The sequence below is a fragment of the Lutjanus erythropterus genome, chromosome 15, assembly GCF_056507025.1.
Source record: "Lutjanus erythropterus isolate fLutEry1 chromosome 15, fLutEry1.hap2, whole genome shotgun sequence".
Lineage (NCBI taxonomy): Eukaryota > Metazoa > Chordata > Actinopteri > Lutjaniformes > Lutjanidae > Lutjanus > Lutjanus erythropterus.
In genome coordinates, this window is record NC_139331.1 from 9600028 (window position 1) to 9627774 (window position 27747).

Below are 27747 nucleotides of genomic sequence, written 5' to 3' on the forward strand. Positions count from 1 at the left end.
CGCTTGCGCTGCTATCAAAGATGGCAGATAAATGAATGAGGTGTCTTTTGGAACATAACTATGATAATACATCATAATTTATTAATGAAACCAAACTATCTTTTGTTGTAACCCCTCGCAAATGTCTGAAACTAACATGAAAAGGAATAATTTGACAATTTGGGAAATGCGCTTATTTGCTTTCTTGCAGAGAGTTAGTGGACAAGTTTGATACCATGCTCATGCCTGTATGCTAAATATGAAGCTAGGCAGATGGGCCACAGAAGGTGATTAGCTTAGCACGACGACTGGCAGTTCAAAAGAACTCCAACTTACCAACACCTTTAGTTTTTACAAATAATATTTCATTTGTTTAACCCACACAAACTGAAATTTAAAGGCACAACTTGTGGTTTTATGGGTAATTAGGTGCTGCTTCCCTTGCAGTTTTTATGCTAAGTTAAGCTAACTGGTTACAGCTATAGCTTCATAATTACCATAGAGACATGATCTCAACAAGAAAATAAATATGTATAATTAACAAAATGTCAACCAACTGTTCCCTTAAGGATGTAATATTTGCCAACACCTTCCGGTGTTCCCAGTCAGACCTTCTTTTGGAAAAACTATGTACAGTAATCAACAGCAAGACGCATATAATTTTTTATCCCAATTATGCCATATTATGTTTGTCGATTTAAAGCATAATTTTGCAAATGAGAAAATGGTTTAATGTAGGTTTGTAGTACCATGTAGATATGTGTGAGACTGCTCAGTAAACTATCACACTCGTCTCACACAATATATGTCACAAACACCAATATGGCCGTCACCTTGGCTCACTTCATCTTGTTCCTCCAGGAAAAAAATGAATTATGAGATGAGAATCACTGCGCGTCTGGCCATGTTCAGAGATGCAGCCAGGCAAAAAGAGAGTTACTTGGTTCCATAAGAGCTACAATTCTGGAACAGCTCTACAGGGTTTCAGTGAGTGTTAAATGAATGACATCACTTATACAACTTTTGGGTATGTAGTCTTTCTAATTACATATTTTCACAGTCTTATACTTTAACAGTTTTACAGCAAACTGTGACTTTCTTGACTTGCAGAATTGTCTTTGAAATAAACAAACACCATATGTGTAAATCATGGCTCAATTCAAACAGGATAAGAAAATAATTTGTCTCCAGCGTTAACTACCTTACATATTTTTTTCCAAAATAAGGTCCCATGGTGGTCCACCAGAAGGTGTGAGACTTTGCCTCTCTGTAACTTTACACTGTGTATGAAGTAAATGTGTAAATCAGTATATGGCAACCAAAATTTAAAATATTGCAAATATTGCACTGTAATACTGGCATATATTTGGACTCCCCAACTTTGATCAATTAGTATTTTGTGAGGGTGTAAATTTAGTTCTATTATTAATAACATCCAATTGCTGCAGCCATTCCCACATTGCAGCAAAAACAGGAAAATCTGCTTCTACTGTAAATCCAGTGGAATCTGAAGCCCTGTGGTTTACCTTGCCAACACTGGGCGAGTCTTTGGTTCTGGTGGCAGCTTGGAGCAGGCAGGAGGGGACGGGCGGTGGGTTTTTCTGGATCAGCTCTCTGAAACAGGTGGAGAGATGAGTGGGAGCCGGATCAGAGGCCTGGCCCTTTTTCCTCGACATCAGATTGAGCTTCTCGGCAGCCCTACAGGGAAGAAGGGAGGTGGCATGTCATTACCACTAAAGCTCATGGTGTAACCAGCACAGACATGTAGCAGATAAATCTCAAATTAACACACAACAGTTTCTGTTTTAATATACATTCAACAAAAATATAAAGACAACAAAAGTGTTTTTGCTCCAATTTTTCATGAGTTGAAAAGATGTAATTAAGCTAGTAGGCTAACTGCTGTCTCTTGTCATAATTGTAACACTTTTGTGTTGGATGTAATCTGTATGAACATTATGCAGAAATTTGTGTTTTAGTGAGCATAATTCCAAATAACATTACTAACTTCAAAACTTATAATACCAGTATTTCTACTTGTGCTCCTAAAGTGATACTGATACCAACAGAGGACTTCATTCAACTCTTATCTGTACTTCCATACTTTCAAATGTTTTGTCTTGAATCTCAGCATGCGAAACTGCAAACGCTTTTATGCCTTTATTTATGCGATAGCCAAAGATGTAACAGGAAAAGGTTAGAACGAGTGAAAGAATGACATGCAGCAAAGGGCTGCAGGCAGGAGTCAAACCCACAGCTGCTGTGGAGAACTCACAGCCTCAGTACATGAGGCAAACATTCAACCAACTGAGCTACCAGGCCACCTTCATTTGTTGATTTAGTTAGGTTTAGGAAAGAAGAGTGATTGTCTAAGGTTGGGGTAAGAATATCAGTGTAAGCCAATCAGAGGCAGAGTAGGGCAGGTCATGATTTTGCCTCACTGGGACAATTTGTGATTTCTGTATCCCTTTGTGAAACAGTCACAGTCCAGTGCATAATGAATGTCTTTTGCATACTAGAGCTTGACATCTGTGCCCGTACCCGACGTGACCCGACGTGACCCGACAGGACCCGAAGCAACCCGACGGGTCATTACAGGTTTGGCCCATTTCAGGCCATATTTCTCACATATTTCATGGGCTTACATCAGGTTTGGGCTGCATTATTTTCATCTTTTATTATTTTTTATTTTTTATTTTTTCTCACCAAGGTTGTCTCTGCCAATTCAAATGCCCCCCATCACTGCCAGCTCCCACTGTTTGGTAAATAGAGAGAATCTTGTTAAGAAAAATGTTGGGCTGTAATCAGGTTCGTGCTGAAATATGCTGATGAGGGATGGGTTCGGGTCGGGTTCAAACAGAATTTTGTCAGGCTTGGACTTTTTCGGGTTCAACATTTCAGGGCCTGTTAAAGTTCCATTGCACACCTGTGCAATTTCCTTTGTTTGATTCCTGGCTTGAGAATTACATGAATGATCACTGAGCATATGGAAACTGAGTCATAGGAAGGCACTAAAAGCAATCTTAGCACTTAGCAAAGTAATCATGGGGTCAGTAGTATTGATTATAAAACCTTGTTATGTAGTAAGCAAAAAAATTACTTGCGCACCTTTTAAGTACAATAAAAGTGTCATGAACCTCTGTTGTTGACCGCCAATTCATAGGAAAGAACATGTTACCACACAGTAATGCTTAAAGAATCAATTTATTTTCATTTTACCCGCTGCCACGCCTGTCTTTTACTGCAACTCATGAATAAAAATTGCATTAATATTTTTGCTGAGTATAGATATAGATTATTTACCTGGCTAAAAGAGACATAGCAGCAGTGTTGGCGATGGTCACCACTCTGGATATGTGAGGGATCTTGGAGCTGGTCTGCACGATCCCGGCGCCACCACAGCCCTGTGCAGTGGCATCATCTGCAGCCTGCGAGGGGAGAGAGCTCATTATAAAAATCCAAATCTATAATTGCGCTCCTGCTGCACCCACTCCAAAAGGGGCTATTATCACGGGAATTACTCTCGGGACACGTGTGGGGTGCGTCTGGCTAAGTAGGGCATGTAGGCTGAGAGAACAGCGGGTTAAGTCTACTCCATTAGCTATGTTACGGCACCGTGTGGAGTGTGAGGAATAGTTTGTGACTGCTGTAGTGACGGCTGTCTGAGTTTAAAACATGACTCAGGGTGGAGGAAGTGCAGTAAATGCACGGTCACTGCCTCTGACACACACACACACACAACTCTAAGTCGGACAACTTTATGTAAAGCAACTCCAACACTTTTACACAGCTGTAGCTCCAAGGTGTGTGTTTTACATTCATTCATAACCGCACTGAAGCATGACCTATTCAGCATTCGCATGAAGTCAGCGAGCCTCGCCGCAGGCCAACATCTTTGTACTACAGTGCTCTCATCAATGTCTCAGCCTTTTTTTTAGGCCAAGATAATGACGAGTTCAGTTTTTTTTCTTCTAATAATGTCCAACCATAAACTACCAATTAGTGCCATAGGAGGACAGCAGCAGTGGATGGTTTGGAAGAAGACTGGGAGGAGGATAATGACAGGGCTAAGCCAATATATGTAGCCAAAGGTAATAATGTATATACTACCCCGCCCCTCCTAATGTCCTCTTCTTGACTCACATCTTCTGTCACAACCTTTTTCATCTTCACTTTTTCTTCCTCTCTGCTCCGATTTCTCTTGTTCTCTCCTCTTCCGCCCTCCGCTCCATCTCTTTAAATCATCATTTTCTCCCCAGTCTCTTCTCCAGCCTCCGATCTTAAATGCTTAATTTCCCTCTCTCTTCCTCTACTATCCATTTCTCCTCCGCCCTCCACTCTCTTCACTCTTTATCCTTTACTTTCGCTCTGCTCACATTATTTCACCTCAGTCACGTACAGTAAAACCTGTATTGATCTGCTCTTGTACTGGACCCGCTTGGCTAATTTCTCATATAGTCTTTGAGTAAGATGTTTCACTGTTATTGATCAATTTGATTATATGAGTCGATTAAAAGTAATAAGTTAATTACAATATTGCTCTCAAGACTATTGCAGTACAATTGAGCATTCGATGAGCCTCACACGCTTCACTCTTGCTATGCCAAGCTTTCCATGCACATAATAATAAGAGTGGAAGATTTAACATTTAAATTTTTTTGTAATTTTTTTAAACAATGGGTCCTTGATTTCAGGAAGAAGTAGACAAAAGCCCCTCTATTCACTCCAGGCTGGCAACCATTGATTTTGCAGATTTTATCTAGCTAATTAAGATAATGCTAGTTCCATGACTTGGATGACACTGCAGCATTAAGCTGACTCAATGAATCAAGTCATGAGTCATTTAAAAAAACAGGGATCATAGTAACAGTTGATTAAGAGTAACAACTTAATTAAAATAGTTTACTCAAGACTATTTTTAATCCAATTGAACATTTGCTGTGCACAACTCCTTTCAGCTACTGTTGCTGTGCCTGTCCAGCTTTACATTCTTGCACAGCACATAATGAACAGTGGCAGGTTTATCACTACAAATGAGTGTTTTTTGAAACAACAGGTACTCTATTTCAGACAGACGTAGATAAAAGCTGATTTCCTCCTGCGACAATCGATCTTGCAGGCTGCAGATAGCAGATTTTATCAGCTAGCTAATTAAGCTAATGCTAGCTCCAGGACTTGGATGACACCGCGGTCTTCAGCTGACTCAATGTTTCAAGCTAACTCCTTTTAAAACAAGAATCCTGTTCAAGGGGTCTTTAATGTGTGTGTACACTTGTGTTACAGTGTAAAGCTAGTTAGTCCTAGTATTATATAGTGTTATATTATATTAAGCATGATGAGAAAAAATGTCAACTCATTCATTCTCACAATTAGGTCTTCAATATGAGGTCCATGACCCCAAGGGGGTCCTCAGAGTTATTGCGGGGGGCTGCCAATTATTGTTTATTTATTATTTTAAGTTGATTTAAATGAAATTATTATTAAACAATGTCTGAATAGTACACAGTACACATCAATCAATATATTATTACCCAAAAAAATATTTACACAATATTGAATACTTGTGCAATCATGTAAGTAAGCTAACCTACTAATAACTGCAGCTTGGCACCTCTTCATAACGGTTAACAAGTTAGCTACAGTTAGCTCTATCATTATCCCAAGTGTACAAGCACTCTGTGAGGCTCAGTGGATTGTTTTGTAACTTCACAAGTAAGAGACTCTGACCCTCCACCTCAGAAACCACCGCTGAAAGGTTGAGGCTAATGCAGCTAACATAGCTAAAATTACTGTGGACTTACCAGCTACAGATAACTGCAAATGAGAGAAGACCCAAAAAATATTAAATACAGTATATGTGGCAGGGGGTCCCTGCTCTGTCTCTCTATCAGCTAAGTGATCCAGGGCATGAAAAACATTAAACAGCCCTGTACTTGCATATCTAGGCTGCTTACATGGCTTATAAGCAACACAGGGGTTTTCCAGTGCTTATAGTTTGAATTTCCAGATTTTCAAAGAGTATGTTTTTTATTTTACCAGAGGAAACCCCTTTCAAACGGGGACTAACATTAACTGATATGTTTTTGTGATGCTATCAAGAAAAACAGTTTGTCTTAGGATGTATGTAGCCGCTAACATTAGCCTAAACTCTGATAGCGTTCAGGACTGGCTCTCACAGTGGATGTGCTTTATAAATCCAGATTTTTTTTAAACATATCCTGTAACCCACAAAATATTATAGTATTAAATTCGTCTTGTCTTTGAAAGTAACACTAGTTTTGGTTATTTCTTTGCATAATAAGCTAGCTGGACCCGGTAATGTTTTCAACTTACATTAGAGCACATTTACAGTTTCATCACACTGAAATTCTTGTGTTTTGGGAAAAAAAAACAGCCAAAACCACTACCCTTCAACCATATGCTATTGAGTGTTAGTCTCACTACAGCACTGTGAACGCCTCGTACCTTTCTCACAGCAGTCATATTGATATGAAATAGTAGGGTAAACACAGGTGTTACTGATACTAATGAAATGCATAATAAAGAAATTCTCTCGCCATAGGTTCTCTCTCCCATTAAAACAATAACAAAAGACATAGTTTGATGACATATATTATGTTTCACAGAGTCCCAACATTATCCTGTGTTTTCCTGAAAGATGAAGCCACTAGCAACTAGCTAGAATTAAATTAATTAATTAATTATGTGTTTCTCTGCATTTGAACATTGTTGGAATCATTTCGGACAATGCATGTACACAATTTTATAAAATCTAGAACACAATTCTAGCATTTATAGTTTTAATTACTATCATTGGTAAAACCTGTGTTTATCCTACTATTTCATGTCAAAATGGCTGCTGTGAAGGAGGTCCGTTATCCACGTAGTTACGGTTACTAAGCAATAATTGAGTAATAGCTCTTCCTGGGAGGGGCTTAGTGAACAGCCAGTTATTATGGGTATGAACATTTTTAGTCAGGGTACATGATATCTACATGTGTTATGCCAAAGGAAGGACTTTTGCCATATGGACTGGAGTGAAACACAAGTTGAATCAACAATATAATATAAAACATCTAAAACACTCACCTTGTACAGGTTTATAACCTTTTTCATTTTGGACTTGGGGGAGGGCGGACTTCCATCACAGTAATGCATATATTCCACCATCCGCCCCCTGTTAAATATGACCATCCACCTATTGATCACAAGTGCTTTTTGACTGGCTGGCTTTTATGACAGGGATAAATCATGACCCAATTCCATTCCATTAGCAAAAGTACTTTTAACAACATCCTCAGCCATGGGATCTAAATAGGCTCTGATTAGCCGTCATGAATCACTGACTTTGCTGACACGTGCACCCGTAAAGACACACTTCTCCCAGATAGCTCATTAAAGGAGGAATGCACACTAGGGAATGTGATATGTGTGATTTAGTGGTAGGAGAAGGCTTTTAGGGGTACCTGATGGCGAGGGTAGGTGGTGACACCATCAGTGCTGGATGCAGATTTAGAAGCAACCAGCTGCTGCTGCTCCTCCACCCAACGGTCCATGTCCGAGTTGGGGAGCTTGGGCCCCCTCCGTCTGAGGGTTTGAGGCGTCCTCTGAGGCGTCCTCGGGCTTCTCGGGCTGCCGTGAGGGCTGTGGGTGCGGCTGCGCGATTGATGCACAGCCGTGGCAGCTTCCCTTGGAGCTCTGTCTCCATGCCTTGTCCCACTTTGTCCCAGCAGTGTCCCGGTGCTAAAGCTGGGTTCAAAGGGGGGCTTAGCTAATGACTGACCCCTGCTCAGAGCCAAGTGGATGGCCTCTTGTTTGAGCTGGTTCAGGTTCACACCGCAGGCTCCACACTCGCCCTGATCCCTCTCTCTGTCCCTGGACTCCATGGTAGACCGACTATGGACGCGAAGGTTGTCATGAAGAAATGCAGACAGGTCGCTAGAGTCCTGCAAAATTACAAAGAAGCAGTAGTAATTGAGATAAACTCTGTGCTACAAAAAAATCAAACAGGAATTTAGTGGAATCAAACTAATCTTTTGTCATTAACTTAATGTAAAATATATGTTTTATTCATTTAAGTTAATCAAACGTAAAAATTCTAGTTTTTATTTTCAATAGTAGAAGTATTTGACTTGAAATGATGAGTTCAATCAGTTCAGTAAATTAAGTTTCTAAAGAATGATCAGCATATCAACAGACTTCCCAGCATGCATTGTGTGAGTTATCCCGAGACCCTTCTTTCTTACACTTTGAAGAAAACATATGATGAAAACCTGTTATGTGTTGCTAATACACTTTGAGATGAGATTAGTATTGAATTAGTTAATTAAATCAGAAAATATAATAAATGTTCAACATTATAAATGTTCGTCAGTGTGGCTCAACAGTTGTCGATTCAACTTAATATCTTGAGCTTCTCAAACATGTCTTCTCATGTAAAATTGAATTAATATCAAGTTGTTGTTTTTTTTACTGGGAGGAGTTAATTTGTTTTGAATCATTACAAAATACCTCAACTTGTCTTTTCAAATTTGGTCAACAAAATTTTTTTAATTGTTTTTTATAGTTATTATTTTTAGTGTATTTTTACAAAAGAAACTGGGTTAATAAGGCCAGAGATTCAGCATGTGCTTCTAGAGAGACATAATAACATCGATTTGTTTGATTTGTGGCTTGAGAATTACATGAATGAGCATATGCAGACTGAGTCGTGGGAAGGCACTGAAAGCAATCTTAGCACTTAGCAAAGCAATCATGAAGTCAGGAGTATTGATTAATATTACCCCTGTTATCATTAAAAGTGCAGTAAGCAAAAAAATAAATAAATAAAATAAAAATACTTGCTGCATTTTTAAAGCTCCACTGTGGAAGATTTACAGGGATTTATTGGCAGAATGTGGCATAAATGGAATATAATAGTCATAAGAATGTTTTCATTAGTGAATAATCAAATAAAAATAAGAATCATTGTTTTTGTCACCTTACAAAGGCGCCATACTAGAGCCAGATGGTTGGCTGATATTATCAGCCCAATATTGATCCAATTTGTTCTATCTGTGACATTTTAGGGCCAATGCAATACTGAAATTAATATTGATATATCAGCTGATATTTTTTATATAGAATATAATACACTGAATAAAGAATATATGCATAAACACATTTCTTGCAATGATCCTTCAAAAGTAGTTAACACTTATGACAAAGATATATAGTGGAGCCGAGATATTTTACAGTGCAACAATAAACTTTATTAGCCAAAATCAGGGAACTGAAATAGTAAACTTTCACTTGTATGTTTAATAATTATAAGTAAAAAAAAAAAAAACAAGAATAGAGCAAAATATATTTAGATATTAAACCTGAATTAAGAAAAAGGATTCAATGCACACAGAATGTTGTATACAAAGCTAACAAATAAAGACAATCTGCACTGTTCTAAAAAAAAAAGTTTTCATGTAGGTGCATATCAGACAACACATGTGCCGATATTGATTTAGATCAATATAGCTGTTATAGGCCAATATCTGGATGATAATATCTGTCAACTAATATATCAGTTGGATTCTACTTTTAATTTATAATAATTAAATATACCAGTGAATGTTTCTATTTCAGTGCCCTAATTGTCATTTTGGATTATATAATCAATATCGGCTGATATATTGATTGATTAATTTTTTACCTTTAACTTTAGTTTTCCTTTTCCACGGAGACCTCATTTTGAACCACCACTTTTCTACAGTAGCCCAAAACAGAAAAACCAAACACTGACTCTTCATACAGCCTTTTGCGTTTTGTGTGAATTTCACAGCCTTCCTACATACCTGGAAGGGGAGGGTGAGACTAGCTATTTTGCAATCTGCAAGCTCGCCACTAGATGCCACTAAATCCTACACACTACACTCCTTTATAAGTGTCACGAATCTCTATTGTTAACCATCAGTTCATTGAGAACAACATGTTACCATGTATCAATGGTTCAATTAATATTTTATTTTCATTCTTCCCTGCAGAGGAGAAGAATAAAATATTGGTCCCACTGGCATCAACACAGGCGGTAAAGTAATGCTATAAAATCATATAAATAAAAGAACAAAGCTATGTTGTTGTCTGTGAATGAGTGCTGGGCATTCAGTTTTATCATTTTGCCGAATTCTGTCAGGATAATTTAATGAGATTGTTGTTTTCTGGATGGGACTGATAATCATATTTAATTTAGAAAATCCTGACAGCATGACGTTTGAACAAGTTTAAATCGCTCCACTTCAAAAAGGTTTTTTGACATGTGTGTTCCCAGCATGGACCCAGGCTGTCAAATCTTACAAAATGAACATCAAACTGTCATTTTGCTTTTCATCCTGACAGAGACTCTTGTGTCACATCCTGTGTTTGGTCTGCCCTTGACACCTACAGCATCCAACACGCTCACTTGCTCCTCTGTCCCATCCGTCCTGAAAAAAGCTGCCAGCACATCGCAAGTGACCCATATTCCCCCAGTAGAGTGCTGCAGGATGTCTCAATAAACAAAGTCATTAAAACTATAAAAGTGCTGAAACATTAGGGACTAGACTTATGTCTTGCATAAAATAACATGATATTCTTTTTATTTAGCTTAAAAATGGTCAAAATGAACAAATTCTACAACCTGAAAATTCCAGTTTCAGGTTTGGGTGTCTTGATTTTTGTCAAATAGAAATGATGGCAGATATAAAGAGGAGGAGATGTGCTGTGGTTGCCAGATGGGCGACTGGACTTTCCATCTTAGCCAGATTGCAAATCCATCTCAAAAGATGACGTTACAGAGCCATGATGCTTTTGAGAAATCATGCCCCGATCAATAAACCTGCGAGGAGCTAGCCGGCTTATCAGATTTCTTCTGACCATGTCTGTGGCCACAAGATACCATCATCTCTGCCCGGCTCACCCCGTTCTGTGCACTGCTCCGATCTGTGGTCTCCCTCTAAAAACATGACGCTAGCTGGGCCCCATCCCACTTAGGAGGACAAAAATAAATAGTCTTCCCTCAATGGAGAGGACCATGAGGATGACACATGGATGTCGGAGATGAAATATTCATGCCCATTTGAAACCACTCGCGCAAGAATGGCACCGGTTTACTCTGTCGATCGGAGTGTGTTTGATGGATGTTAGTGGTGACAAATGTACAGATGGATGGTGTGCGTCGCTCCCAGAGGCAGCACTGTAAAGACTGATGAGCCCACACCAACATTAAGACACTAAACATCCACACATACAGGCAGAAAATGTATCAAAAATGTCTACATGTGTGACATCATTTCATATCAGGGTTGAGGCTCATGATTATGTTCGCATTTTTCTATTTTTTTTATGGAGTAAAAACAATTCCGGTATTGATATTGTACATTTTGTTGAACATTTCTTCTCACATGTGGTCATGAACAGAACTTGCCCGCATCTCAAGATGTGTAATGAAATGGTGAATAAAATGAATATATAAATAATAAAGACAACTAAAAATAAACTTTATCGTTGGATTCCGGACACTGAAAAAAAATCTGCAGTGTGTTCTGTTAAATAAAGTCTTCATGTATGTGCATATCAGACAACATATATGCCGATATCAATACAGACCGATATAACTATGATGGGCCAATATCAGGCCACTAATATTGGTAAGGCTCTACTTTTTTCTCAATTAATCGACGAGTCCTTTCAGATATTCATAGAGCCACACATATATCAGCTCACCAATTATTGGCCCGATATCACAGCTATCATAGCTATCTGTATCTGTGTATATGTTGTCTAATATGTGCCTATATGAACAGAAATTACAGAACATTTTATTACATATATGTGTTCATATTTGATTTTTTTTAAATTCACTGATATCAGCATTGGCCCCAAAAATCCAGTATCAGTCAGGCTCTAATTCATATTGTTTGCTGATAGGCTATAAAGAACACAACAGATATTCACTGTTATACTGCTGGTATCAGTAAGTTCTGGTTATTCTCCTTTAAAAAAAAAAAAAAAAAAAAAAAAAAAAAAAAAAAGCACATCACTGCCTTATCTTTACCATAGTTGCCTCTGATTACTTCTAATTTGAGCAGTGAAATATATCAACCCCATACATTAATATTGAATCCCTAATATCGGTATCAGCTCCAGGAATCCAACATCGGTCAAGCTCTAATTCACAGACAATAAAAAACAGACGATCACATTTAAGATGCCGGAATCAAAAAAGTATTTCACTCCTTAATCGACCAAAATTGCTGCTGATTTGTTTTTGTTTTTTTGTTTTTTTATCTAGTGCACTGGCGATTATAATCGGCAATACAACTTTATGATTACATTGATTTGGGGTAATTAAATAAATCCTTATACGTTATTATTAGTTGCATAAAGAATATTCCAGCAGTGATAACATATTTTTTTATTATCTATCAACTATTACCCCGTACCACCACCTGCTGAGAAGGTGTTGAATCATCAGCCTATATTTTTGTCTACTGTTTTACTGACCTTGCAGGAGAAGTGATGGTGCACAGCCAGGCTCAGAGCTTGTTTCTTCAGAGCAACAAGGGTCGCCGAGCACTTCTCACAACACGCAACTTTCCGCTCGGTCCTCCAGGAGCCGGTGTTCAACGCCGACAAGGTGCCTCTGCATAAAGTCCCACTGCCGGGGAACATGGTGCTCCTGATGCGGTCCCCCACGGCTCCGGGGAGGGACTTGTATCCCGGGACAGCGTCCGCTCTCTGGCACATATTCCGATGCGGGTCGCCTCTGGCACCCTCCGGAGCAGGGCGCTCTCTGGGCTGTTTCCCGGTTAAAGTGTGAGAAAAGCCGGCGGGCTCACAGTGATGCTGCACTTCTGAGCTCTGAGACATAAACCATTAGAAGAAGGATGTATGTGGGCTTTGGCACAGGGAAATTACATGTCAATCGACGTGCAACTGTAACCACACCCAACTGTTTTCTTTCAGTGCAACAATATGATTATTGTGTGAAACTCTATTAAAAAAAAGCATGCAGTGTTTTACAAATATGAATAAATCCTGCTTATAATGAACAAATCAGACTTACCCAGAGTGCTCCTGTGACCGAGGCAGGAAATCTCTCTCCTCTTCCAGTCAGAGATGACATGACAACTTGTTAATATTTAAAAAGACATCCGAACAAAGGCAGGCTGCACTTTTATTTGTTTGTGTCGAAGCTCCATGGATATAAAGCGAAAATATGTCACTCATGGTAGGTTTAAAGTTGAAATCTGACAAAGTGAGAGGCTGAGCGCATCTCAGAGCTGGACTGATGACAGGAGGAGGAGAGGAGAGGAGGTGAAGGAGTGAGCGCTCCGGAGAACACTTCATGATTTCACTCCTGACTATTTATTATAACCTCCTCAGGGTGGCGGCAGGGAGCAAGTGTTCAGGAAGACAGGGGGAGCAGGCTGTTGCTCACTTTGATGATGGCATTCACTTCTGTGGAAGTGCCATCACTTATTTTTTCAGTCTTTGAGTTTAGTCATAAAGACTGTCTTTGCAATGATAAAGCAATGTTTAATTTAGGCAATTTATTTCCAAATGGCAAGTACAAAGAGCTGTCTTATCGCCTGGATTAAATCTCATTCACATTTACATTAACATTAACATTAAATCCACTGAACAGAACAATGGAGTTGCAAATACATAGCTTTTCTATTTACTGATGATATCAAATACGTCATTCACCCAAAAATAATGTCATTACTGCTACACAACACTTTTATGTTGAAATAATTCACTGACCCTCACGAATGAAGAGGTCATTGGAGGAAGTGCAGTGGACAAGGACATGTGGACGGTCAGATTTATTCCTTTTTTGGTTTGAAATGACATGATTTATTTTAGAATTTGAAGCTTTTAATTTTTTTCACCTCATGGCCACGAGGGTGAAAATTTGAACATAAAAATTCATTGATCTCAATAGTGAAATGATTTTGATATGGCTGAAGGCATGTGGTATGACACATGGCAGCCATTTTGTTAAAACTGTAGTATTTTTTTCTCCACATTGTCGCTGGTGTTGTGGTGCTGGTGGTAATGTTCCTGCTTCAGTGTTGTTACTACACGTTCTTTCAGTTATGTGACATTATAAATGATTTTTTTTTGTTTCCTCATGAAAGTAACATGAAATGTTTCTTGTTATGATGTGATAACTTATTTCATCATAACGTGACATTTGAAAATTAAGAAAAGTTTTGTTTTGTGTTATAAAATTTGCCTATGGATTATCCTGTTATAATATAAAACATTTTGTCATAACAATAAATGATCATTTTATAACAAAATATTTTATATCATAACAATAAGTTGTAATGCTAAGACAGAAAACATTTTATGTCATAAGAATAGGTTATCATGTTATAATGTAAAACACTTGCATTATAACAGGATAAATAGTGGGCTATATTGTGTTAACAATAAAAGTTTTATAATGTGACAAGTTTGTATGTTGTGATAACATGAAAATATCCTGTTATAAGGTGAAAAACATCTTGTTAAAACAATAAACTTTCCACATTGTGTCTTGATTGTGTGGCAGCAATATGTTGCTGTAGAACATTGTACATGATGATCATTCTGACACACTGACATCATAATATAATGTCACTGTGTTCGCTATGTGCTCTCTGATAATGTTACTGTTAGCACTATAAAGGTCACCTTTGTAGTAGCCAAGTCAAAAGAGGAAATGGAGTAAAATTACCACAAGGAAGGCTTTTTAAAACAAGTTTATTGAACTATGCAAAACTGGGGAATATCAGACATGTAGTAAGTCTGCGTACAAGCAATTTTAGAATTATAACATAAAGCAGAAACAGTAAAAGAAAAAAAAAATAGATAAGAGGATTGCTCCTGTAATTTATTACTGCATTTCCATAAAGCTGGGGGACTCTCAAGAGACAGATTAAAACAGAATGGTCACAATTAATGCAGCAGAAGCTGAGATATCCAGACTTTCAGTCCCTATTGGTAAAGCTGTAAGGAGATTAGTAGGGTGGGAATCACCAGATAACATAAATTATGATATATTATGTTTTTTTTTAACTGTATTGCACTGCAAATTATGTCACCAAAGGAAAAAAAAAAAAGGATTTTCAAGCAGACAGACCGACTGACTGTGACCTCTGCTGACCTCCCTGGAGAAAAAACTCCATCTAGTGGACTGAAAAAGAAATTGATTTTTGTTTTCTAGTACCAAAAAGTTTAATTAGCATTTTCAATATTAAAAATTACTAATATAATATAAGATAATATAATATAGCAACAGTTAAAAAAAGTCATTTATTCTGGAATTTAATTAAAAGTTATACAATGGTCTATTAAGCGAATAAAGTGAATCCCTCTTACCTGAGTCTGACTTTGAGGGGGGCACAAAAACCAACCACCATGACCTTTGACCCCTACATCATCCAGAGACACTGCAGACTTCTCTGGGCCCGAGCTCATCTGAGATGGACTGACTGATGCAAATTGGAAAAGTGTGCTGTTGTCTGATGAGTCCACACTTCAAACTGTCCACTTCAGAAACATGGATGTCCTCGGGGCTTAAGAGGAAAAGGACCATCGAGACTGTTAGAGTTTCAGTTTGTTTCAAAACTCAAAACTCTCACCTTTCCCACTTCAGGTCATTACTCAAGATCTGGTACGCTGCTGCCATTGCCAGAGAGGGCAGACTGCAGCGTATCATTCGCTCTGCCGAGAAGGTGATCGACTACAGTCTGCCATCCCTGCAGGATCTGTATGCCTCCAGGACACAAACTCCTTGTGACTCCTCCGGCAGGACGCTGCGATCCATCAGGACCAAAACCTCACGCCATAAGAACAGTTTCCTTCCACAAACGCCCTCATAAATGTTGCCCATGACCCCCACTGACACTGCCCCCACCCCTCCTATACATTACATTCATGTAATTCTCTATTTTGCACATTGCAATATCCCTGTATACTGCAAACTTGCATGTTAAATGTCAGACCTTTTGCACTCCCACATAAAACTGCAAAGCTCCTTCTACTATCTACCCGTGTAAATACCAGTAACATTTATAAATATTGTTCTTCTATATTGTACATTTTTTAGTAACTTTTTGTTCTCCTCTTTCATTGTGTGCTCTCTTTTAGGTGTCTATTTATGCTGTTTTTACCGACAGTACTTGTCTTGGTCTTTATCTATATTTCTATTATTATGTTTGTATGCACCAACATACCACAGCAGATTTCTTGTAAGTGAAAACCTACTTGGCATTAAAACAGTTTCCTATTTCTGAATTTCTGATTTCTTTTCTTTTATCATATTTTTAAACACTGCATAGTTTCACAAAAAGGGGGCCTTAAATAACATTTTGCTAGAAATGGCCCTGCTTGGAAGTCTACTTTTATAATATGTTACCAAAATGTAGACCAATAGCCTACTTCGTACCAGGACCATTATTCCTATGTTAATTATCGTAACTATTAGACATTTATGGTTCTATAGGCCTACATACTCCAGCCTTATACTCTAAAATTATTTACTTACTGTCCTTCCACATTTGACCCACTTTTTTCTCAAAACAACGGTTTCTATGGGATTGGTTTTGTTATTACGGCTGTGACAGATGGTCGGCGAGCTATAAAGCCAAGCTGCGTTGCTTTCTGGGTAATTACGGTAGGATACGTCATCCTCCTCCCCCACACACCGCAGGCTCGGCTCAGCTCTTTTGCCGGTGAAGATTGGTCGGACAGCGCGGGTGCCATTTGGCGCAGATTTGAGCTACATCCGTTAACAAAGGGCGTCCAGTTATTTATTTATCCTCTTATTTCTGAGTTTTATTTAATAGATTTTGCCGCCAAACATTCGCAATGAGCTCCGTTAACGTTAAAAAGCTGAAAGTTAACGAGCTGAAGGATGAGCTGAAAAAGCGTAATCTTTCGGACAAGGGGCTGAAGGCCGAGTTGATGGACCGCCTGCAGGCCGCACTGGACGAGGAGGCCCTCGCCGGAGACTCCCCGCTGAACCAAGAAGGCGCGGCGGACGGGGGTTTCGGCCAGGGCGCCGATCAGGAGGGCATGGGGGAGGAAGAAGAGGGCGACGGCCCGATAGAAGAAAGCATGGAGGCCAACGAGGAAGAGGAGGAGGAGGAAGAAGAAGCGGAAAATGGGGGCGATGGTGATGGCGTTGCCGAGGACGAAGAGATGGGTGAGGGGGAAGAGGACGGGGACGAAGACGATGAGATGGACCCTATGCTCAAGGGAGATGTAGACGATATGGAGAAAATAGATGCAGAGGATGGTGAGCCCGGGGACCAGGCTGCTGAGGGTGAGTCGACTAGTTTGGTTAAATAAAAATGTGACTGGCTGGATTGACTGTGGTTGGGTGTCGGTTTTTTGCTGTAACGTTAGCGCTAATGCTACCGCGGGAGGGAGCCGGCTGGGAATGACCAAATTTGAATGCGTAACCATACAACAGAGCGTCCATGTTGAGCTAGATAGCGTGACCTCACTAGAGTAGCAACTGAACCAGTTAGCCGGTTAGCTAATATAATGTTAGCAGCGGTCACCGCCTTGATTAGCTAGATAATCATTTTGTAACTGTCAGTCCATGCCACAAACGTTAACTTTAACACATTACTTGATAATTCGATGTCGTTAGCTAAGATAACTAAGTGAAGGAAGTGAGAAATAAGCTAGTGAGTTAGTTTAGTTTGGCTTTTGGTTTCGCTTGGTTAGCGTGTTAGCTTGCCTGCTAGCTAATGTCATTTTCTTTGTCTGTGGTGCAGTGCTAACTAGCTAATCAGCCGGTAAGCTAGTTCAGTGGTTCCCATATTGGCGTTTCATTACGAATGGGGTGGTAGGATGGTGGTGGGCGAGGACAATGACGCTATAACTTGCATTAAAAATGACATGGCTTGAAAGCAACGTGGTTGGACTACTGCAGTGGTTACCTCCGCGTCTGCCCTGTTAATTAACGGTCGTTTGTAGAAGGGAACTCCGGAGAAGCGAAAGATCTCGCGAAAGTTTCCATTTGAACACAAACCGTGACATTTCTCTAGTGCTTTTGTCCCTCAGCCTAGTTAGATTTTTAACAGTGTTGTCAAATTATAAAAAAAAAAACAATGTTCAATTTGTACAAGGTGCACGTTGAAGAAACAATGCGAGCAAATCTCGCGAGAGTTTTGCATGTGTTCCATTCTAGACACGACCTTAATAAACAATATGCAAAGATCAAAAGGGATAATTGGACTGTACTAAAAGTGATACAGATGAATTCAAATTTAGAATTCCGTGAGGATGGATTTACAAAATGTCATATGTATTTGACGTTATAAGGCCGGGAACACCTGAACTAGCTGACCCAAAGCTGTGCGGAAGATGGGGCAGGCGCCGAACTGCTTGTTTAACAGGGTTCAGTTTGTACGTGGTTTGAATAGAAAGTGTCATGTCGGTTGACAGAACATAGAAAATGCTGGTTTACAATGAATAGCCACTTAAGTGATTTAGGGTATGTCATGGGGGAGGGGGTTGGTCAGTCCAGGCCTACGTAGGAATCCACATTTACTTGCATGATGAATTTGTCCCAGACCACAGACTTTTCTTCTTAAAGAATTGGACTTATATCTGAATCTTATTAAATAGTGTATATTAAGCAGGGTTAATGTCCCTTTATTTTGCAGAGACTTGTATTTTCAGCCCCAGCTAACACTGTTCACAATGTTCATTTGGACCAGCTTACATTGTAACTGCTATCTGGTCAGTAGGGCTTGTTAAAATTTATGGAGTATGATTGTGTTGTTTAAGTGTAATCATGAGGTGTTACCTCTTAGTTATTACCTTTTAATATTGATGATTATGGTCGACACAATGTAACTAATGAAACGGGCTATGTGGGCCAGAACCCCACTGCCAGTCCGACCTCTTCTCTCACATAAAAAGGAACACCTCATTCTATATCTTTGTTCTATTTTCAAAGGGGATGCGGACAAAGACACGAATGCTGATCAGAAGAATAAGAAGGGTGTTAAGAGACGCCGGGAGGAACATGGAAGGGGCTACTTTGAATTTATTGAAGAGAACAAATACAGCTGGTAAGGATGGGACAGAGCGAAAATGGCCTTCAGCATCCCTGAAGCGCCATGCATAGCTTTGTTTAACTGTATTGGCTTTAAGTGCCAATGCACATATAACTAGCAAGAGGAAAACCCTCATTTTCAAGTATTATTCTACTTATTAATATCCTTACTTTCACACACATGCTTTGAGGGTCATCCCTGACTACTTAAAGAGCCTTACCATTTATCTTTTTACAGTGCCCACTCACTATTTGTGTCTTTAATGAACTGCATTCTGTAGCAGAAGTGCAACTATCAAGTCTCTATGAATTTTCACATCTGTTCCTCATGCCACTTATTGTTTTGGAAAGCCCATTGTGTTCTCAAGGTGAAATCGAGGCTGCTCAAAGAGAACAAACCCAGAGGAAAGTAGCAGATGTGCACTTTTCAATCAATGGAGGGAGGGTGGGGAGGAATAGCTGAGAGGCGTGGGAGGAGGGATCCACTGCTGCAGGCTAGAACACAAGGATGTAGGAAAAACAAAAACCCCCAAAAGTGTTTGGAACGTCCACGGAGGAGCTCGCTATTGACCGTCCATCGTTTTGCCTCGCAGTGGTCTTTTTTTTTATTTTTTCGTTTTGTTTGGTTGTATGACGTCAAAATGCTATTTCTGTCTCATGTATCATGTCTCGTGTGTATGTTATCATGGCGTGAGTGTGGATGTGTGTGTTTGCAAGGCTCTTCTACTCCTGCACAGGTGACATCATGCATGGTGTGCACGTGTGTGTCTGAGTGTGTGTGTGTGCATACATGTACCTATTTCTTGGTCAGTGTTTTGTTTTCATTGCGCTGTTGACACACTGTAAGGACCAACTGGCAGAAAATGGAATCACTTTTTTGATTCCGCTATTTTTTTAACTTTTGGGGAAAGCCTGGGACTCTTCATGAAGGAAAAATTACAGCAATTTTGCCTCTTCGGGTGCTTTTTTTCACCCCTCTCATACGACAGATTTTTTTTTTGCAAGCATAAATTTTCAATCAAAACTCCGCTTTTTCCCCTTCGTTTTCATTACCACAATATTTTCCTCAACAATTTGATAGAGCTTTAATCTGCTAGAGAAATCAGTGGCCCCTGGGCAGCAGCCAGTGTGTGGCCTGCTGGTCGACTGCATTGACCATATGTTCCAACTCAGACAGAATGTTCTCCAGAGCCTCTATAAATCTCCCCACAGCAGCCATTTCTACAGCACTCAAGGCTGTTTGAGGACAAATACAATGACGGATGTTTTTGGAGACGTTAAGACTGCTGCAGATGATCAGAATGGGACAAAGAACCCCTAAATAATTCCTCCACTGGACTTAAATCATTGCTTCACGTGGAACGATGTGAAAGCATCAGACATGTTTACCTTCTGTAAAATATTTTGGATTGGTTTTTTAAACTTGCTATGAGAGCTTTAGGTACCTAATCTCAAGCTACAGAGTTGGTAAGTTGCTGTAGCTCAGTACACTGTAATTGCTCATTTCAAGCAGCTAAGCATGGTGACGACTTGTACCGCATAGTTACACAGAACAGTGAGCTACTCATGACCTTTTCATTTAGAATCCCACACACGGGAAGTTAAATATAAATGCACTCACCATCGCTTTGACTGACCCCACAGCCACCCCAGAGATCATAAACACTGATCTTGAAGGGGAGAGGTCTGCTTTGGTTTTATCACTCTCACCAGTGGATATAGCCTTGCATGTTGAGGCAAGCGGAGGTGCTTTCTTTCTGTGTATCTCTTCACGTTTTTAGATTTCGCTGGATACTGCAAGGTAAGTGTTGTCTGCCAAGGCCCACAATACAGCTGACTATCCAAAAAGTTTGGAGGCTCGCCTGCCCAGTTTACTGTCTCTTATTTTCTATCATTTCCCCCCTAGTCTGTCTCCTCCACTTCTCTCCTCAAATATTTTTCAGCCAGTGGTACCCAAGGCATCTATCTATATGTTCCATGCAGCAGCAGCGACGTGAATCATCTAAATGAGTGGTTGGTATCTCTTTGCAGGGCCTCATTTAAGTCTCCTGTGCCACCCCTGGAGGAGGAAGATGAGGAGTTTGATGACACAAAAGTCTGCCTGGATGCCTGTAAGTTATTTAATGTGAAAGAACTAGACTCAACAATATTACAAATGCAACACTTAATGAGTACTTCTCATTTGTATGCACAGGTCTTCAACTCCCTAGTAATGACAGCAAAAACAAAAGTCTTAAGATTTTAGGGTACATTTTAGAGCCCATTTAATGGCATTCCAAGATCTAAATCTATTTACATGGATACAGATACTCATGTGTTTGTTTCTTTTTTGTGTGTGTGTCTGTGTGTGTGTGTACTCTAGACAACTGCGACCTGCACTTTAAGGTGTCACGGGACCGTTACAGTGCCTCATCTCTCACAATGGAGAGTTTTGCTTACCTGTGGTCTGGAGGCAAGGCCACTTATGGTGTGAACAAGGGCAAAGCCTGCTTCGAGATGAAGGTGCGGTAACACTGCTGATGTATATTACTCTTGGAAAAAAAATCTTTTCTCATCGCACACTTTTCTTTTTCTCCCTTAATGGTTGCCACTTTTGATAACTGATTAATTCAGTACAATACAGCATTGGGTCACTTTTCAAATCAAAATGTCAATCATGTCCTTATTCCAGCTTCTCAAATGTAAAGACTTGCTGCTTTTCTTTGTCATTTTTGACAGTTTTAGCTTTTGGATGTTTAGTTGGACAAAAAAGCAAGTTGAAAGGCCACTTAACACTCTTGGAGTTTCTTGACATTTTATAGACTAAATCAACGATAAAAATAATCATTGGTTGCACTCCTAATGTGTATAGGCTTATGTATTACGAACTAAGTGTAAGATGGTAATATTAAAACATGGATTTGGCTGTTGGAAATGACTTCTGATATTTTCCATGTCAACAGATCACAGAGAAAATTCCTGTGAAGCACATTTCCAGCAAGAACATGGACATCCATGACGTGCAGGTCGGCTGGTCCCTGGCTACTGGCACCCTGCTCCTTGGTCAGTGTTTTTATATACACTTCATCTCTCTTCTGTATATTATACAGTTGGTTGCGTCCTTCAGACATTCAGTACCAGTGGAATGAAGTGTCGAGTCCAGCTGTAACTTTCCACTTACCCTTGGCAGTGTTTCTTCCACTTGTTGCCAAAAGTTGTACTTGATCACTTCACACATGCAGTGTGCAGAAAACTATTAAATAATTAGTTCACTTCATTCTGTAATTTATGACTTAAACACTATGGGATACCATCATCTCTCTTTGACACAAAATGGTGACTAAGCCATTTGCTTTGATAAAATGCTGTGCAGTATTTTGTTGAACTCTATAGTGCCTTGCATTAATTGGATGTATATGCAAGAAACCTTGTGAACAAACTTTGACTAAACAAACTGGCTCTATGTTGCATGAAGCTCTGCCAAAAATGTGACACTGAAACCTAAGGCTGCTGTGATCCTCTGTAAGGCAGCCTGTCCCAAGAGGTCCCTCTAGTGGCTCATAAGCAGCACGACATGTTAATGTAAAATGGCTCCGGCTGCATCATAGTAATGGTGGCTGGCCTATTGCCAGCAAATGATTCACACACCATTACAGAGTCTTAGTGTATGAGATGTGATGTGTTATTAAAACAATATTCCATCTGCTAACTGTCATTAAATATTTTGTCAATGTAATGTGTTCTCCGTTTAATGTTTAGGTGAGGAGGAACATTCTTACGCCTACTCTGGGAAAGGCAAGAAGACCACCAACTGTGTGACGGAGGACTTTGGAGAAAACTTTGAGGAGAACGATGTCATCTGCTGCCTTATTGTAAGACATGAATGCTTTTTAGATTTTTATTAAAGTAAATGAAAAATAAGACTACATATTGATCCCTCATTTAATGTACATCAGAGACATGAAAATAAAGTAATTCTCATGTCATAACTTTTCTTTATTACACAAGAAACAACTTTGTATCTCGTTTTCTTTGTTCAGGACTTTGAGGGCGAGGAGGTGGTCTTGTCCTTCTCTAAGAACGGCGGGGAGCCGGCCGTCGCTTTCCAAATCAGCAAGGACAGCCTGAACGGCCAGGCCCTTTTCCCTCACATCATCTGCCACAACTGCGCAGTGGAGTTCAACTTCGGCCAGATGGAGACTCCATACTTCCCTCAGCCTCAGGGCTACACCTTCCTGCAGCAGATCCCTGTGGAGGATAGAGTCCGGGGTCTCAAGGGGCCGCAGACCAAGGCCGACTGCGAGGTAAGCATAGTATTCTATACTATATGTTGTTTATATTATTGATATTCAAAACCAGAATATTCAGGAGTGTTTAAAGTCATTTATTTTAGGCAACATTGATGTGAATTCTCTGCCCTTTGTGTTTTGTAGATCATTGTGATGGTTGGCCTGCCAGGCTCAGGGAAGACTACATGGGTGAAGAACCATGTTCAGGAGAACCCTGGCAAATACTACATCCTGGGCAGTGACACCATTGTGGACAAGATGATGGTCAGTACAGATACAGTTGTGTGGTTTACTGCCAGCTGTTTTTAGTATCCCTTATAGCACCTTTTATGCAAAAAAAGATGCAACTCAGAGTGCTTTACATTCTAAGTGGCTGTACATATATACTGCATGAAGGCTTGATGAAATGTAATACACAAACTGCTATAAAAACATGATCATTTAAAAGACAGGACTTGTCATTTGAAAACAGCAGAAAAGTACACTTACAAACAGCCTGTGAAACGCCAAGTGATGCACACATTTTAGTGAGTAGTCCTCTATAAAAGCAACGTAAAAATTCATGTGGTTGTCTCATCATTCACAGATTAACAGCCTGAAACGTCAGTCAAAGGACATCACAAAACTGACTGCCATTTCCCAGCGAGCACCCCTTTTCCTGGGAAAGTTTATTGAGATCGCTGCCCGCAAGAAGAGGAATTACATCCTGGACCATGTGAGTAGCTGGCACTGAATCTGATGACAACCATCAGAAATTATAAATTGCAGCATAAGTGAGCCTCTCTCTCCTCTTCCACAGACTAACCTGTCTGCCCCGGGCCAGAAGAGGAAGATGTGCCTGTTTGCCGGCTTCCAGCGCAAGGCCGTGGTGGTTTGCCCCTCTGACGAAGAGTACAAGCAGAGAGTCCAGCAGAAGGTTGAGAGTGACGGCAAAGAAGTGCCTGAGCACGCAGTCCTCAAAATGAAGGGTAAAAAAAAAAAAGAGTAACAAGACAGTATTTGTATATACTCAGAATAGTATGTCTATTTTCAAATTTTATCATGAGTTTTATTGCCAAGTTACCCTTATATTTAACTTGAGTGACATTGAAGTCTTGTATTTATCTTGGTGATACAAGTATGAAGATCTAGGAGTGGTTTCAACCACTAAAACACCTTTTTCAGTCGGATTTGCTTTTGCATCCTTGTGCATCACGTTCTTTTTTTTCCATTCCAGGTTTCTATTCTCTGCCTGAGGAGGGCGAGAGCTTCAACGAGGTCATCTTTGCTGAACTGCAGAAGGAGGAGGCTGCCAAGCTGCTGGAGCAGTACAAAGAGGAAAGCAAGACCGCTCTACCAGCTGAGAAGAAACCCAACCAGGGAAGCACAACACCAAAAAGAGGCGGCGGACTGCGTGGCGGCGGCCGGGGAGGCAAGAATCAGTTTGGCCGTGGCGGTGGACCCGGACAGAGAGGAGGTGGCCGCGGAGGCTTCCAGAACAGAGGCAACTTCAGAGGAGGTATGATTGACATCTGGGGATGTAATTGGCGCCACTTTAGTAGAAAATGTTCTTGTTTTTAAGCTGTTTAAAACAGTTATCCTAACTCGTGCTGTTTCTGCAGCTCCCGGCCCTCGTGGTGGCTTCAGCCGTCCACCTCGTGGCTTCCTGCCTCCCCCAGCCTTCAGAGGAGGCTTCCATAATCGTGGAAACTTCAACCGGGTGGGTGGCCCTATTCCCAGCCTGGGCGGATCCCCCAGGGGCGGCCCGATGAGGGGCAACATGGGACCCAGAGGGGGACCCATGAACAGAGGCGGCCCCATGCACAGAGGAAACATGAACAGAGGAGGTGGCGGCAACATGAACCGTGGTGGAAACAGGGGACATCCCGGCCAGGTGCGTTTGATAATATCAACCATACATATTAGTAGACACACTTTCTGACACAATGCTGCTTTGCTCAGTTTTTTTATTGTAATAATCTTGGTTTTAAACTACCTCGTTGGTTTAATGTGTCTGCCAAAGCTCCTTAAATGGCTGAAGTCTTTATCGGCTGCTAAAAAGTCATAATTTTCCTCTTACAGTTCCATCAGAGAGGTGGCAACCGTGGCAACTTTGGCAACAAGAATGGCAACTTTGGTGGCAACAGGAACGGCAACTTTGGTGGCAATAGGAACGGCATGGACAAGGCCCAAGCCTTCAACCAGAGCTGGCAGCAAGGGGTCAGTATTTCTGCATTTAGATTATCAATTTGTACTTAATACCAGACTTGACAGACCATCTTTAAGACAACATAGATTAAGTTTTAATTTTACTTGTATATTTAAGAATAAAACTATTTAAGGCTGGCTTTCTTTTTGTTTCTCTGCACAACATGCAGCAGTAACGGGTCAATACCTATTTTCCTAAGCTGCTGGAGCAGGTAGCGATTATTTGGTGCCACTCTGTACCGAATGTCGATGCTTAAATCGAGGTAGCTATTGCTTTTGGTGTGGAAGGCCCTTTAATCTCAACTCCAGCAGTACAAAGGTTTTAAGACATTATATATATTTCCAGATGTCTCTAGTCTACAAAAGTTAAACAAGCTTCTTGACAGTGACGTTCTAAAATCTGTGCTTTCTAACACCATCTTTGAATCCATGAATGTACAAAGAACTTTAAAAACCCCTGCGTGTTACTATATTGTTCAAAAACCGATGCATGACTTTGACTATACAAAAGCAACAAATAACTTAACGCACTGCTGATTTGTGTGTCCTGTGCAGTTCTGGAACCAGAAGCCGTGGAGCCAGCAGTATCAGCCTGGATATTACTAAGACAATTGTTCTAACGGACTGGTGGCCGACACTGAGATCCCACCGCTAGCCACGGAACATCCCTCCACCCTGCTTTTTGATTTTTCTTTGATTTTTACTTAGAACCCACTTTTAATCATCTTTAAAAACCCACCAACCGAAGACTAGAGTGATATGGAGCAACAACATTCCACATCAGAGAGGAGACCAGACATCCTGAGTGTAATTGAAGCTTTATATATCTATATACACATGTACAACGTGGGTTCAGTCTCATTCAGCCATCTGCTTATTTCTTTTGTTGTATATTTTATTCTTTTTCACCACTTTAAAATGACGTGCTTTTAAGAAAAAAAAAAAAAAAGAAAATCTCATGTTTGTAATATCAGGAACCAGAAACATTTGGCCGGCCCGGCAGATGTTAAGAAAAGATTTTTTTCAGGGTTGTGCATTTTATCTGTGCTGTGATTTTTTTTGTTTTGCTTTTTTTATTACAAATTGTAAATATTTTTTTCTTTTGCGTAGTTTGTATGCGAAGTTTAAGACACAGTTATGATTGAAAGGAACCTTGGCTTATTAGCGAAGAAGCATGGTAGGTTGATTCTACTGTTAGACTGTACATGTCAATATAGTCCACTGTCAAACAGTTAAACTGAAGCAACAAATGAAATACAGCAAAGTTTTTGTCTTTTGTTCCCAGTATCAAACTTGTAACCTAAACTCCATAGACCTACAATAAACAACTCGTTGGCTTTTTTACATTCTCCCTGGCTTATGACTTTTGATTCAGTTCAAAGGTGCGTAAAAAGACCTTTGAATGGGCGATGACCTCGTTTGCTACTTCAAACAGTGAGGACATCAAGCCCCAGTTTACACCTCATTAGTGAAGTGTTCCCTTCAAGTGTCCTGTCTTTGATACGTCATTTCCAACCCTTTAGCTATTCTAATGTACATTGCTTTGAGAAAGTATTTTGGCCAAGCCATTTTAAGGATATAAGTAAGCCATTTTTAGTACTGCATTATGCCTCTTTTTAATTAATTTGTTCTTAATTTATTTTTAAAATTAGGGCACTGACTACGCCTGAGTGTGGTTTCTAGATTGTCTTTATAAACGGTTCCTTTTTAGTGCAGAAGACTTCTGAAACAAAACAGCACTGATCAATCTAATTACAAAACCAGAACCATAGTAACAGCATTTTTACATGTTTTTAAATTTATATTGACACCACTATTTCAAATTTTGAGCAGATTTCTGACGCTAGTTCAGCACAAACGTGATTGAAAGCAGGCAGGGTTTACTCATTTTCACCAGCAAACCTAAAGGGCTACACAGTATCACGACACATCTTCCACCAACAGTCCATGAAGACCACCTCAGACGCAGAAGAGTATCTTTTTGTCAACTTTTAAAGGCGTTAATGTTTGGAAACACCCCTGAGAGCTCATGTTGGTGACTGTGTGGCCCCCGGCAATAATGGCAGCTCCTCATCCGACTGCTCATAATGTGTCTCACCACATTGTGCTGGCAGCCAGAGGACACCCAGCTTGTGTTTTCAACAGAACGTCAGAGCTGGAAAACAAACCATGACAGATCAGACTAAGACATTTTTATTTTTGAACTGCCCGTGTTATTTAACAAACATGTAAATA

At 40.0% G+C, this 27747-nt stretch overlaps 2 protein-coding genes across 3 annotated transcripts in view; one reads left to right on the top strand and one right to left on the bottom strand.

Moving 5' to 3' along the window:
* Positions 1-13409, bottom strand: part of kif26bb (kinesin family member 26Bb) — a 41931-nt gene extending 28522 nt beyond the window's left edge. Inside the window, exons 1-5 of one of the 2 annotated variants that reach the window (XM_084737536.1) lie at positions 13055-13407; positions 12493-12849; positions 7446-7925; positions 3283-3407; positions 1506-1677 (exon numbers count right to left, since the gene is read on the bottom strand). In XM_084737536.1, the coding sequence (XP_084593662.1) occupies positions 1506-1677; positions 3283-3407; positions 7446-7925; positions 12493-12849; positions 13055-13114 (1194 nt within the window). In that variant the 5' untranslated portion in view covers positions 13115-13407. Of the gene's footprint in view, positions 1-1505; positions 1678-3282; positions 3408-7445; positions 7926-12492; positions 12850-13054 lie in introns of both variants that reach the window. The other variant, XM_084737537.1, reaches the window with a different exon arrangement.
* Positions 13410-16674: 3265 nt separating this feature from the next.
* hnrnpub (heterogeneous nuclear ribonucleoprotein Ub) lies at positions 16675-26856 on the top strand. The gene is made up of 14 exons (XM_084736818.1): positions 16675-17308; positions 18959-19073; positions 21089-21168; positions 21420-21559; positions 22000-22099; positions 22796-22908; positions 23077-23340; positions 23470-23589; positions 23912-24040; positions 24125-24293; positions 24542-24823; positions 24927-25198; positions 25387-25524; positions 26068-26856. Exons 1-14 carry the CDS (start codon positions 16852-16854, stop codon positions 26116-26118), a joined length of 2430 nt encoding a protein of 809 aa, XP_084592944.1. The 5' UTR covers positions 16675-16851; the 3' UTR covers positions 26119-26856.
* Positions 26857-27747: the final 891 nt, after the last annotated feature.